Source organism: Clarias gariepinus, chromosome 28 (assembly GCF_024256425.1).
Source record: "Clarias gariepinus isolate MV-2021 ecotype Netherlands chromosome 28, CGAR_prim_01v2, whole genome shotgun sequence".
Taxonomy (NCBI): Eukaryota; Metazoa; Chordata; class Actinopteri; order Siluriformes; family Clariidae; genus Clarias; species Clarias gariepinus.
Genome location: NC_071127.1, coordinates 5,163,598 through 5,177,411, shown reverse-complemented (window position 1 = coordinate 5,177,411; position 13,814 = coordinate 5,163,598). Strand labels below are relative to the sequence as shown.

Here is a 13,814-nt window from a genome sequence, read left to right as displayed (position 1 = left end):
CTTGCAATAACAGCGTTACGCAGGCTATAAAATCTCTATTTCAAAAATGATTTACCTGTGTTTCATAAAACACAACCGAAAGCATATATAAGTCTGTGAGTGCATAGTTGTGGATTGTTTAATGCATTGATGTTAAACCATTACTGTTCTAGTGATCATGAGATATGTTGTGTCATTCCAGACTTCATGAAAATGAACAATTTAGAATCATGTGTGCATATTTAGAACTAATTACGTTCATGCATATCATGGATATTTTCATTTAAAAATGAAAAAAAGTGGAATTGCTTTACCTCACCTTGGTGAATTCACTACTATTAACAGTGTTGGGGAACATTAACTTTTAAAGTAACTAATTACATTACAAAATTAATGTCATCAGTTACATTACAGAGTTACTTTTTGATAAAAGTAACTAGTTTGAGTACTTTTCCACTGCAGAAGATTAAAACTCCTTTGTGATTCCTCATGCATGTTGTTTTACTCAAGAGCTTTATAATTAATCTATCATCATCACTCATAATCTAATACCCCTATCTCACCTACAGTGGCGACTACTGGTCTGTCAAATAGGGGAAGCTCATTTTCGGCCTACATCATAAAATTGTCTATTTTTTTTAAAGTAAATTCTTTTCAAGAAAATGGTCTGTGACCCTATCGTACCAACTAGGCGTCTTTTCCAGTGACAAAGTACGTTGTTACTTTGTAACATGTTACACCCAACACTGCTGCTTAATAAGATAGATGTGAGAGTCAGTAATTTTACCTACCACACATTAGCATGATTTGGGGCCGAGACAGTGAACAACCTCGATATGATGCTCACTGGAGAAACAAGGAGCAGAAAAACAGGCCTTAAAAGAGTAGCTTACGCTGCATTTACACTGCCAAATGTTTCGTTTTTTGCTTACTTCTGACACAAATCTGATATTATTGCATGTGTAAATCAGCTTAAATGTTTTTTCTTCATACAGTATCTCTATGCTATCTTTGAATGAAATTCTAAATTTTAAATACTGGAATATGGTCACTGGTGACTAACTCAGGGACTTACAAGTGGTTATGTATCTGAAACAGATCATTTGACTGTTACTTATTTGTGGTCCAGTAAATCAGCTTCTCAAAATGTATAAGGATAAAATTATCTAAAATCCATAGTAATACTACTGGTACTGTAAAATGGCACATTTGATGGAAACAAGGGAACTGGAAACATACGCAAACTAGCGAGACAAAAGAACAGATGTATGTCAAAATAAAAGGATGGACATCATAGCTGACAGTAATAACTACTAACTTGTTTGAATGCACTTTTGTACTATTGACTAAGGGCAAAGTTACATAAATCATTCTGTTTCATAACCATGGTTGAACAGTTGACCTGCAGGCTTTCTCAGGCCTGGTTCATTTTCAGGCTGACAGGGCAAATGGACGTTTGGATTTTCTCATTTAGACAGGAACAATGTGTGCTTTGTGTGTAAGCTATTCCAGGAAACAGCCACAAAAGACCCGGGCCTCTGTGTTTACCTCGACAAGTAGCTCAAAATGTTCTTATAGCCTTAATCCACTGTAGTGCACATAACAGTGCTAATGCAGGGAAGATATTATATAAGCAGTGAGGAGGGAGTGTTAAATCTCCTAATACAACCCAGGTCAAATATTGTGGTAAGGAACCAGCTAAGCTTGTAGTAGAATAAAACCTGACACAAGATATTGTATGTCCTAAGGGTTATAAGAATACAGCTAGATATGGATAAAAAATATATATTTTGTGTCATAATCTATATTTAAAGCTCATCAGGGCCTAAACTTTCATTCATTCATTTATTCATTCTTTCATGCAGTTCATCTAATTAGCTCACCGTGTGGCAGCAGCACAGTGCATAGAATCATAAAGATGAAAAGCAATCGATTCAAGTCATGTTCACATCAAACTTTACCATGGAGTTAATGTGATTTCTGTGACTTCAGTTGTGACATGAGACATATTATTTCAGAATTTCCAAATTTTCTGAAGCTCCTTTGCTATTAATAAAACAAAATCCTCAACACATGATACATTCCTGAAATCCTCATATAATAGATTATATTTTGAAAAACATGATTTAGCATTATGTCTCAACGGCCTGAAAAAGATTTTAAGGATTTAGGATTTTATTTTCATTCTCAGTAACAGTCTGGACAACATTGTTAATGAGGAGTATAATATGATGTTCAAATAAAACCATAAAAAACAACAATAAACTGCATTGTTTTTTTTTGCAAAATAAGTGTCACAAAAGTATACATTTTTTTCATCTACATTTTCTTTGTTTAAGGCAAGTGAGAAGAAAAAAGTAACATTGTAATTTAGGTTGCATTTTTAAGTTTTTAAAAATGCATAAATCAATTTTCATTAACAATGTGGAAAACGTCTCAGAATAATCATCAACAGATTCTAATGTGGTATTAAAGGAGCACACTCAGTAAATCTGGTTACTTCTGAAGATCTCTGAACAGCAGTTTAGTATACATTACTATATATTTATATATATTATAAACATGTGGAATATTTATTATGACAATTTCATAATTATTTCATGTCTTATAGCTGATCTATACTCCCCCCCCCACCACCACCTACTTCCATTTAATGGTGATCACACCCCCTTTCATAATCACATTAATTAACATTATTCCAATTAATTTACAAGAACCAACATCTATGTATTCATTACAATTTCTAATTAAAAGACCAAGTTTATGGAAAAGGAAATAAAATTCCCTCAGAATTGTGTCTCACATTTTTTTTTTTTTTTTTTGCTTTTTCAGCAGTTGTAGGGTGTGATAGCCAGGCAGTACAGTATTGTGAAACAGCGCCCTCTTTTAGTGACAATGTATTACTGTACATCCTTACTCTGAGCACAACAGTCAGCAGATTCAGCTTTCCTTCTGTAAGTAACAGGAATAATCTACTATTATGTTTCCAGTAACACCAACCTGCTGAAATAAATATCTTAAGATGGCAGAAGTGAAAACACGACTCTAGTAGTTTTACAGTTACAGTAAGCCGAACGTCTTTAAAAACAACCAGACAGTTGCATAAAATAGATAAACAAAAATAAAAGATATAGTGAGCAGAACTTGCAGTTTCACATTGTTTTTTCACATCATTGGAGTTAAAAGAAAAAAAACATTAACAACCCACAAATTCTTGATCCAGTCTACACTAAAAGAAAGCATCTGGAATGTGTTTACAAAGCCAAATTATTAAATGAACACCACGCAATGTTTAAATAGGTCTTGCTAGACTCTAGAGTGTTAAATCAAAAGTGGAGATTTTACTTTATATTTGTGTTTACATGTTTTCATCCATAAATGATAAATCTTATCCAGATATTTAGACTAGCCTATTTGCACAGCCGCATGCACATTTAATTTAAATAATTATGTTTTAAAAATCAACAAAAATCAACAGCTAAAATAACAGCTAAAATCATATTTTTTTACTTTTTACTTTTTTTTATTACAAAAAATACTGCATAATAAAAAATTATAAAAAAATAACACAATAATTAAAATGTTATATTTGCCTTATTGTTTGCAACCTTGTGGTGCTTTACTTTGACAAAGTACGACAAAGTAACCTATGTAAATAAAAAGCTTAGGAGAATGCTGAAGTGTTTAGGGCTGGAACTATGTAACTGTTGGTACTAAATGTTTGGTTAGTCTTAGCCTTAAGGGCTGGGACATTTGTTCTCTTTTAGTGGCAGTATTTTGGCCTTGCCTTTTTTCTTTTTTTTTTTTAGGGATTTTTGGATCTATTTTAGGTCTTGGACTGTTGATTAGTTTACTAAACTAGGTTTATTTTTCAAGGCTTTGACTTTTAGTTAGTCATAGTTTTAAGGTTTTAGACTTGTTCTGTGTCAGTTGTTAGGGCTTTAGGTGTTGAATAGTCCCAGCCTTTAAGGCTTTGGTTTCTGGTTAGTCCAATTCTTTAGGGTTTTATACCTTTCACAGTACCAGTCTTAAGGGTTTTATTTCTTCCTAAATTTCAGCCTTTAGAGTTTTATCTTTTTTCTAGTACCAGTCTTTAGGGTTCTGTCTCTTCATTTGTACCTGTTGTTTTATCTCTTTCTTAGTCCAACTCTTTAGACCTTTGATACTTGGTTAGTCCCAGTCTTTACAGCTCTAACCCCTGGTGTTTTGGACTTTTACTATTGCTTAGTATCAGTTTTTAGAATTCTGGCTCTTGGTCAGTAAGAGTTATTAGGGCTTTAATGCTTAGCTAGTTTCACTCTTTCTGGCTTACCTCTCAGTCTTTAGAGCGCTTAAGATTTTTCATTTGTCACACTCTTTAAATTAATTAATTTATTATTATTATTATTATTATTATTATATATTTTTTTAAGTTCCATTGTTTATGGATCTGACATGCTTATTACCATATCTGAATATTTTTTGTTTGGTCTCTTTGAGTTTCATTCTTTAAAGATCTGACGTCTGATTTGTCCCTGTGTTACCTCTTAGTTAATTTACAGCTTGATTTACTATTCCTGGACATATGAAACAAGTTAAAGGACTGTAAACCTTCAGAGCTGCATTCAGTCACTGATACAGTCTTCAGTGGTTCTCTCTGTACAACTCATTCTGAGTTTGATCACATAACTTACTGTCCCTGCTGTTTTTGGCATGTGTGATGACGAATGTAGAGGGTGAGTGATCACACCATCTGCTGTCAGCGATTCTCACTGTTTCCACTGTCCTTTTTTTTTTTATTTCAGCCACTTTAGTTTTGAAATTGTGACCTGCTCAGGGTGGCAACATGATTAGGATTAGCATCTTTTCATTGTCTTTTACATGTAGAAACTTCTGACCCATGTTGTATGGTTTTCTATGTTGTACTGTATGTGGTGCATATACGTGTACGATATACTGTATGTTGACAAATGAAATACTTTCCATCCTTCTTATTAGCTTTCTTTCTCCTTTTTTTCAGTCTGTCTTCTCTTTGCATGAAAGACTGATGCATTGTAAAATTAGCTTCTCATAACCAGCCAAGAAACACTGACGTAATTTTGGATCTCGTCTGCAAATGATCTCATCTCTACTGCTTTACCATTTTCAGCCATAGTGTGTGGTTTCCCTAAATGGGGTTGCCAGAACCTGGTATAATCTCCAAACCAAAGTCCATAATTATGGTTGGCATAGCAAAATGTAATATTCATAACTAACATTTTATAATATTTATTTAAAGACATTTACTGGTATATATATATATATATATATATATATATATATATATATACTGTATATATTACAATGTTCACATATTAGATATTAGTATATTTTTTGATTAAAATAGTGGAGGCTGGAAATTCATAATTTACTATAATGCATGTGTAATGGATCATTTAAAACACAGCTAGCTATGCTAGTTAATGACTATAGCCTTTTAATATGTCAGCAAATCACCTTAATTATTTGATATAAATTATGTAAAACTATGCTAGCAATTCCTATATGAACGATTCTCGACTTTCAATTGCTTGATTTATGATGACGTGAAAGTGAAACGCATTCAGTAAAAACAGTAGTTCAAATTCTGAATTTGAAACTTTTCTTGAGCTCACGTTGCTCAGATTACTCTTTTGCCATTTGTTTTTGCATCTTAATGGTGAGTACCCTTACAACAATTTTGTTTTTAATTTTCAGTACAATATTTAACAAATTACATGAGATATTCAACACTTCATTAAGAAATAGTTGTTGTGTTAGATAATATTGCTGAAGGCTAAACTCTAGGCTAACTTAAGTTTTTTGAGCACATTTTAAAGTAGGCCAGGCTAAGCTATGATGTTCGACAGGCTAGGTGTACAGCAGCGTTTCCCAAAGCATGGGCCGTGACCCTCTTGTGGCCCATGAAGGTGCTGCAGGTACACAGCAAGACTCTTACTTTACTCTTTCATTTTTTATTTTGTAATTAGGTTTAGGCGTTGGTCTTCCGGCTGCTTGTAATTAGGTTTAGATTTAGCTCCTCTTCATCTCATAGCTTTGTTTATATATATATATATATATATATATATATATATATATATATATATATATATATATATATAAGCTATGAGATATTTAAATTGTAATTAGTGATATTATTTCAGGTTGAAGCCCCTGTGCATGTTTGCCTGTCATTCTGTATGGCAGAATTCAGAAAAAAATATTAATACAAAGAAATAAAATATTCTAAGTTTGAGTATGCTATGTCTTCTTTACACTTAGTTGTACTTTTTTCATTCTCAGCGAAATAAGCTCCTTGTTCGGTAATCACAGGGAGTAATCGGGTGAATCACAGATGAGAAATCAAAAAGTAGATCGGATTAAGATTTATTGTTTTAAAAAACACGCTTTTAAAAATTCACTTATACCACATCAGCACTGTTATTTAAAAAAAATTTCAGTTTAGCTTTTTCTCTTTTTTTTATATCTATTGGTGAAGGTGTTTGTTTACGTTGAGCAAGTAGCTAATTAATAGCTTATTTTTAAAAAAAAGATGATTAAATCCGGCACATGACAGTTCATAACATCGCTTTTACTTAACATTTTTATTTCATTTATGGTTCAGATTAAACTTTAGGCAGTAACATACTGTACAGACAGACAAATATACAGGTAAACATACTGACATACAGACATATCTATTTTTACAAGATGTACAATGTAAACAAACAAAAGACAAATAAACCATCTTGGCATGTGTGTACGTCACTCTACGTCACGGTAGATGATGATGTCACGCAGTAGAAACGCAGGTGATCTCCATTCTGATTTTACTACGTTAGGAGTACAACAGCACACACACACACACACACATATATGGGGGTGGAAAAGAGAGAGAGAGAGAGAGAGAGAGCGCGCGCGCGTGTGTGAGATTAGCCCACGCATTGTTCTGCGCTCTGTATAAAAGGAGCGGAGGGGGCGCGCGCACGGGCGAATCAGCTGCTTTTAGCGCGAGGAGGAGACAAGGAGCTCGTGCGTCCGGTGCTGCAATAACGGGTGGCACACACAAACACACACACACACAAACACACACATACATAGATATATATACATATACATACACACGCGCGCACACTTCCGCGTTGCGTCTCTTCCCGCTCGAGTTCCATTTTTTTGTTTCTATTTAAATGTTACACGCGCTAACGGAGCTGCTGTTTTTCTCTTTTTGATCTCTTTGATCCGCGCAAAGGATCAGAGATAGATAACGGATAACGGATAAAGGAGGAAAAACGAAACGGATGCAGCATTGATGCTTGGTGTGTGTGTGTGTGTGTGTGTCACAGTCTTTAAGGAAACAGTGACACACCGTTAAACCGCGATGTGTCCTCGGACGGCGGCGCTCAGATGATTCACCATCTCTCCGGTTCAAGCGGCTGCATGTAGACTGAGGATCCCCCGGGCTCGGGTTAAACACACCGGAACCGTGTACCAGCCCTCCTTCTCTCCGCTGTGCCACCGGGACATCATCCGGCCCGACCATGGACGACACCGGCATCATCCGGCGCCGGCGGCTGCAGGTGAGAGTATCCATCATTCAGCTGCTGCACTGACGTCACACACCGCGATACCACCGAGAACCGCAAAACCAATATACCGATAGTACACTGAGGGCGCGTTACCAGTCAAAGGTAGTCCAGAACGAGATTTCCTCATCGTCCAGTTTCAAGGTTGGAAGTCGTGAGTCGTCATTGTGCTCATTGTTCCATGCTGCTCGTTTTGCATTGTTCATATGAGGTGTCATTCCAGCTTGAAATATTATCAAGACATTTTCTTCCTCTGTTTCTTTCCCCTTGAATTTCCCCTTCTAATTCCTTCACTTTGTAAAGGGTCCAGGTTCGATTCCCGCCTGGGTCTGTGTGCATGGAGTTTGCATGTTCTCCCTCTGCTTGGTGGGTTTCCTTCTGGTACTCCGGTTTCTTCCCACAGTCCGAAAACATGCAGATTACCTTAACTGGCGTTCTCAAATTGCCCATAGTGTGTAAATTAGTGTGTATGCGTGTGTGTACCCTGCGATGGATTGGCACATCCAGCGTGTACCCCGCCTTGTGTCCCCAGTCTCAGGGGAAAGGATTCCAGGCCTCTCGCAACCCTGTATACTGGATAAGCGGTATAGACAATGAGTGAGTGAGTGATGCCTTCCTATGCCTTTTTCCCTTTGAATTTTCCTTTCAATGGTTTTATTTAAGTTTCCAAAAATATGTTTTTTTTCATGATATTACGCACAATTCATTTTTTCTCCCTCTTGAGATCAGTAGTCTTTCATTATTCATTTTTCTTTCTTTCTTTCCATGAAATGTTTAGGAGGTTTCTAGGCAGGCTAAGGTTTTTACCCAATGTTCATATTTTACTTTTACCATATAACAGGGTAGATATGACATAACAGTCTAAAATTTATAATCTTTTTCAAAGTGGAATTTTCCTAGATGTTAGAACAGATTTTATGTTATTCCTATTCTTTTTGTTACTTCTTTGGCACATGCACCATAGATTTTGCATGAAAGATCAGCACCATAGATCAGCGTGTAAATGCAAACAATTCTAGAATTACACGACCAGTTTACATTAGAATAGGCCCCAATTCTACACCTGTTCTCAAAACTCCTGTTGTAGAATGTGTCTTTGTATTATTATTATTATTATTATTATTAGCTGTGACAATTTATTGTCAATGCTTCTTAAAAAACAAAACAAAACACATCTCCAAACATGTTGTGCAGGACTGGAGTGTCCATGCTGTGTGGCAAAATGCTTTCATTTTCATTTTTACCAAGTTTTTTGTTATTAAAGCATTTTGCATATGCAAATGCAAAACAGAAGTAGAAAATAAACAGCCTGTTAGGGAATTTAAACGAGTGTTTTTGATTTAAGGTCACACCTCCTTTACTGACATTAGAAGAGATATAGACCAAGCTTCCATCACTGAAACTAACAGACACATAAGCCACGCCTCTTTCACTGACACTGGTCTACATATGGCCCACGATTCCCTCACTGACACTTGGACACATATAGGCCACGCCTTCTTCACTAACACTGGGGAGACATATAAGCTACACCGACACTAGCAGACATATAAGCCCCGCCTCATTTACTGACATTAGCAGACATAAAGGTCACACCTTCTGCTCTGAGACTGACAGACACATATGTGCTGTTATTTTTTTGTATACACTGGTTGAGTAAACAAATGTAAAGATGCGCTTGCATGATTTTGTGTGTGTGTGTGTGTGTGTGCGTGCGTGTTTATCTTGTATCGCACGTTTTCGACACGGGGGAAGGATTGTTATCTTGACAGGAAAATAATTGTCCTCTAACGGCTTTCTCTGTCCTTTGGGTCTCTTCACTCCATCTGACGCACACAAACACACTCGCATGCAAACACACACACTCACACAATCGCACAGAAGAGACAGTTAACACCCCTGCCAGGCTGCCCTGTCGCCACCATATGGCTCAGCACCCAGCCTCTGAGGAACAAAGGTCAGGGGTCAGATCTATGATTTCATTTGTTTATGACACTACAGAGAGAGAGAGAGATGCATTATGGGGAAGTGAGCAGCTTGTTTAATGCATTCTCCACTCAGCTGTAGTGATGCATGTTCTTCTTACAGCGGAAAACAGATGGGCCAAAAAGTCAGTTTTGCACCACAGCACTGTTGCATTCTGGGTCCTGTTTGGTCAGAAGGCGTTGATTAATTGCACATCGATCTTTATTATTGCTATCATATCTTTCCATAGTAACAAATCATTTACGATAACTTGTACAGCCACAGATTAGAAGCCTGTGTAAATGCTGCTTCTCTAAGGAGATTAAGGTTAACATTGATGTAAGGAGTCTCCAGTGTCAGAGGTAACTCTGGAAGATTTCTAATACTGTATATACAGTAAGGGACAGAAAGGTTTAATTCTTTTTTATTTGACTGTAACAAAACAAGCTTTTAACTTCATTAGAGAGGACTGTAAAGGGAATGTGTGTTTATAGCCGGTGCATTAAATGAGAAGTAGAAATGAATAAAAAGCACAAGGTGTTGGAAGACTTGGATGTAGCTGTAGTAAATTAATGTAGTATGAGAGGAACAAAACACTTCCAGATGTGCTGTTAGTGTACCTTTGCATCAGGTCACATCACAGCACCCGGTTGTGGATTACTTTCCTCTTATAGTGCAACACACTTGATTTGATTTTTTTTTAACATTCCTCGACATTTAGACAATGATGGCGCAGGAGGAGTGCACACACACACACACACACAAATATGCAAATGAAATCATATTAAAAAAAATTCCAGACCGAGATTGTTCTTAAATGAAATTATTAAATTAATGCATGAAGCACGCCATGAGAGTAAAACAGGACATTTATGAACGTCAGGCAGCGGGCATCCTGGCCAACTCAGAGGATTTAAATAATGCACGTGCATACATGTGTGGGACGGACGTGACGTCAGAGCTGGTGTGACGTGTGGAGCTGGGCAATTTGTTACTCATGCAGTTGGAGTGTGCTGTGAGTCAGTGAGTAAACATGACACCAGATTGTGTGTGGGGTTTAGAAGATCTCGCTCTGTCTAATCAGTGTGTCTCTCCTCGGCAATGCATTGTGAGAGAGGTATGTGTGTGAAAGGCTCAAAGGCATGCACATGAACTAACACACACATGTACACCCACCATGGGTGTGTCTACAAATTTCAAAAAACAATGAAGGGGTGAATATCAGAGACGCAGAACATAGGCCTGTCATGCTGTTACAGGAAATTATTCACACACACATGCACAGGGTGATGTAGCAGGAGATAATGCTGAAGTTGATTACTTTCCCCTGGCAGCATGGGACCGAGTGGTTTATCAAACAATGACACGTTAATCATATTTAACCGTTGTAATAACATGTCTGCAAACGTAACACTTTGATGCGTCCATCAGGATGTTTGTCAGGAAACACCAATCGGAAACCCGGAGCTTGGATACCACTGCACAATGAACTTAATGACAAACAGTACAGAGTCACAATGGAAAGACTGTTAACACAGGAAGTACTAAAACAGGAAATCCACAGCGGGGAATTACACCAGAGAGAAAGAGAGAGAAAGAGAAAGATCTGCAAGCGATCACATCAGAGAGGTAAAACAGCAGCTGCATGGTCATGCGTAAATTTGCAGCTGATGTAAAGGGGGCAGTAATGAGCAGCAGCTGAGTCTGAACGTGACAACATTAAGCCTGGAGAGAAGAACACACACACACACACACAGAAAATGGAATATGAGTTGCATTTGCCTCTTTGGGTTTTTCGTCCAGACCGAGATTATTAGTGGTCAGCGTGTTTATGAATCACTTTTAGTTAATTTAAAGGAAAGACTTGCTCACTGTGTGTGTGTGTGTGTGTGTGTGTGTGTGAGAAAGAGATAGATTCAGATTAACAAAACCAAGAGGATGGACTACTGACCAATGAATCATTAATGAATCATACATTCTTCCTTTTCTTTCTTCCTGGTTTTCAAATCTTCTTTCTTTCTCTTTATTTCTTCATATTTTTTATTATTTTTGTGCTGTGTGAATGTTCTTCTCCTTTATTTCTTCTTATTCTTGCTCTTCTTCTTGCAGTCTGCTTGGTTATTGCAGCCTATTGATAGGAGGGAGATCACAGCCAGTGATCTTCTTGCCTGAGCAGTTGATGCACTGCAGGCTTTGCATGTTCTGATTGGTAGCTCCACTCTACCAGACAGTAATGGGTGATAGGAGATTAGACTCCATGATGGCAGTCTGGATCAGCACTGTCTAAGGCAGGTTGATTTTCTTCACCTGCCTCAGGACTCTGTTGAGCTTCTTAATTCTAGAGACTAGCTCTTCAGCTGTAACCATGCTAGTTAATTGAGAAATGAATGAAAGGACTCTCCTACAAGGGCTTTCCTATTATCAACTCTACAGTCTGAAGGCTGTTATTGCTGCACATGTCCTGAGTCAAGCAAATGAAATGTATCATGTGTGAAAACTTTGGGAGCTTGACAAAGGAGCTGAAAGAGGTGAATTCATCAGTATATAGACAGTAAAGAAAAGGAGAGAGAACAGTCGTGTGGTGTTCCTGTGCATATGGTGAAAGGTCTATTTTCCTACCTTAACCCACTGCCTCTTGACTGTCAGTTAGTGAAGTTAGTGATCCACAGACAGAGACTCAGGCACAGTAAGCATAGTGTGGAGAAACTCCGGCACAATCATATTAAATGCTGATGAATAGAGTCTTAGCACAGGTTGTTCAGGTGTTGCAGGGTGAAATGCCAATACTTTTTCGGGGGCTCCTTTTGCATAAATTATGGCAGCAATGCGGTGTGGAATGGAGGCGATTAGTCTGTGACACTGCTAAGGTGTTATGGAAGCCCAGGTTGCTCTAATAGCGGCTCTTAGCTCTTGTGTGTTGTTGGGTCTGATGTCTCATATCTTCCTTTTCACACTAGTCTACACAATTATCTATGGGGTTTAGGTTGGGCAAGTTTGCTGGCCAATCAAGCACAGAGATACCATGTGCTTTAACCAGGTACAGTATTAGTAATTTTTACAGTGCGGCAGGTGCAAGTCCTGTTGGAAAATGAAATCAGCATCTCCGTAAAGCTGGTCAGCAGAGGGAAGCATGAACTGCTCTAAAACTTCCTGATAAACTGCTGTGCTGACTTTAGACCTGATAAAACACAGTGTCGTCGACGAACACTCGCAAATTACATGGCTCCCCAAACCACCATTGACTCTACAAATTGTACACTGGACCTCAAGCAACTTGGATTCTGTGCCTCTCCTCTTTTCATCCAGACTCTGGAAACTTGATTTCCAAATGAAATGCTAAATTACCTTTCATCTGAAAAGAGGGCTTACTGAGTAACAGTCCAGTCCTTTTAGTCCTTAAACCAGGTAATTCATGCAAAGAGAGCCCCGACCAAGAATTGAGTGCTATACATGTTAGTACATACTTTTCAGTAGTCCAACATTTCAACATTAAATTTTTTTTACATTTATTTTAAGTAATATTTTAATTTTAATTTGGGTTTTCATTAGCTGTAAGCCATAATCATCAAAAAATAAATAAATAAACGAACACTTAAAAGTTATCAGTTTGTGTCTAATAAACCTATATGTTTATATAAGCTTAATTTTTGAATGGAATTACTGAAATAAATCAGCTTTTCGATGACATTCTAATTTATTAAGATGCACCTTTATAAGTGGTATAGTATATTTAGACAGGGATTGTCATTAATGATTTGAAAAAAGCAGAGACTATTCGAAGTCAAAGAATGTCTGTATATATTGGGGCAAATTGTTCACCACATGGTTTAAAGTGTAGAATGACACATTGTCTGGTCCAGCTGCCTTAGTCAACCTCCAGTAGAATTTATTTAGGTCATCTCCCAGCTTGCATGTTTGTGTGCAGTGAGGGGTTTTCCAGTTTGTTGTTTGATTTCTTGCAAACCTTTCCAGATTAAGGATGAGTTGTGAGCTGAGAAACCTCTTCCATTGCTGAGCAGAGACACTTGAGTTGTTCTTTGGTGTGCTTTGGTAAACTACAGTATGTTGTTATATTTGGTCTGGATCATAATAAAAAATATGTTGTCCTGACAGAACTTTTCCAGGTCAGCTGATGACACTCATGGGGTTTTCACATTATAATTGATACAATCGATTTACACTATGCTCAGGAATGATTGATCCCCCCCTCAACTAGTCTGCAGACCAATGTTTACATTATTATTGTTCTCTTTAGTCATAAAACAATACGCGCTCCGATAGAACAGGTGG

General features: G+C 37.3%; 1 protein-coding gene across 1 annotated transcript in view; it reads left to right on the top strand.

Moving 5' to 3' along the window:
• The first annotated feature begins 6,986 nt into the window (after nucleotides 1-6,986).
• mast1b (microtubule associated serine/threonine kinase 1b) overlaps nucleotides 6,987-13,814 on the top strand; it is a 35,606-nt gene continuing 28,778 nt past the window's right edge. Inside the window, exon 1 of the mRNA XM_053489819.1 lies at nucleotides 6,987-7,553. Within this exon, the coding sequence (XP_053345794.1) occupies nucleotides 7,515-7,553 (39 nt within the window). The 5' untranslated portion in view covers nucleotides 6,987-7,514. The remainder of the gene's footprint in view (nucleotides 7,554-13,814) is intronic.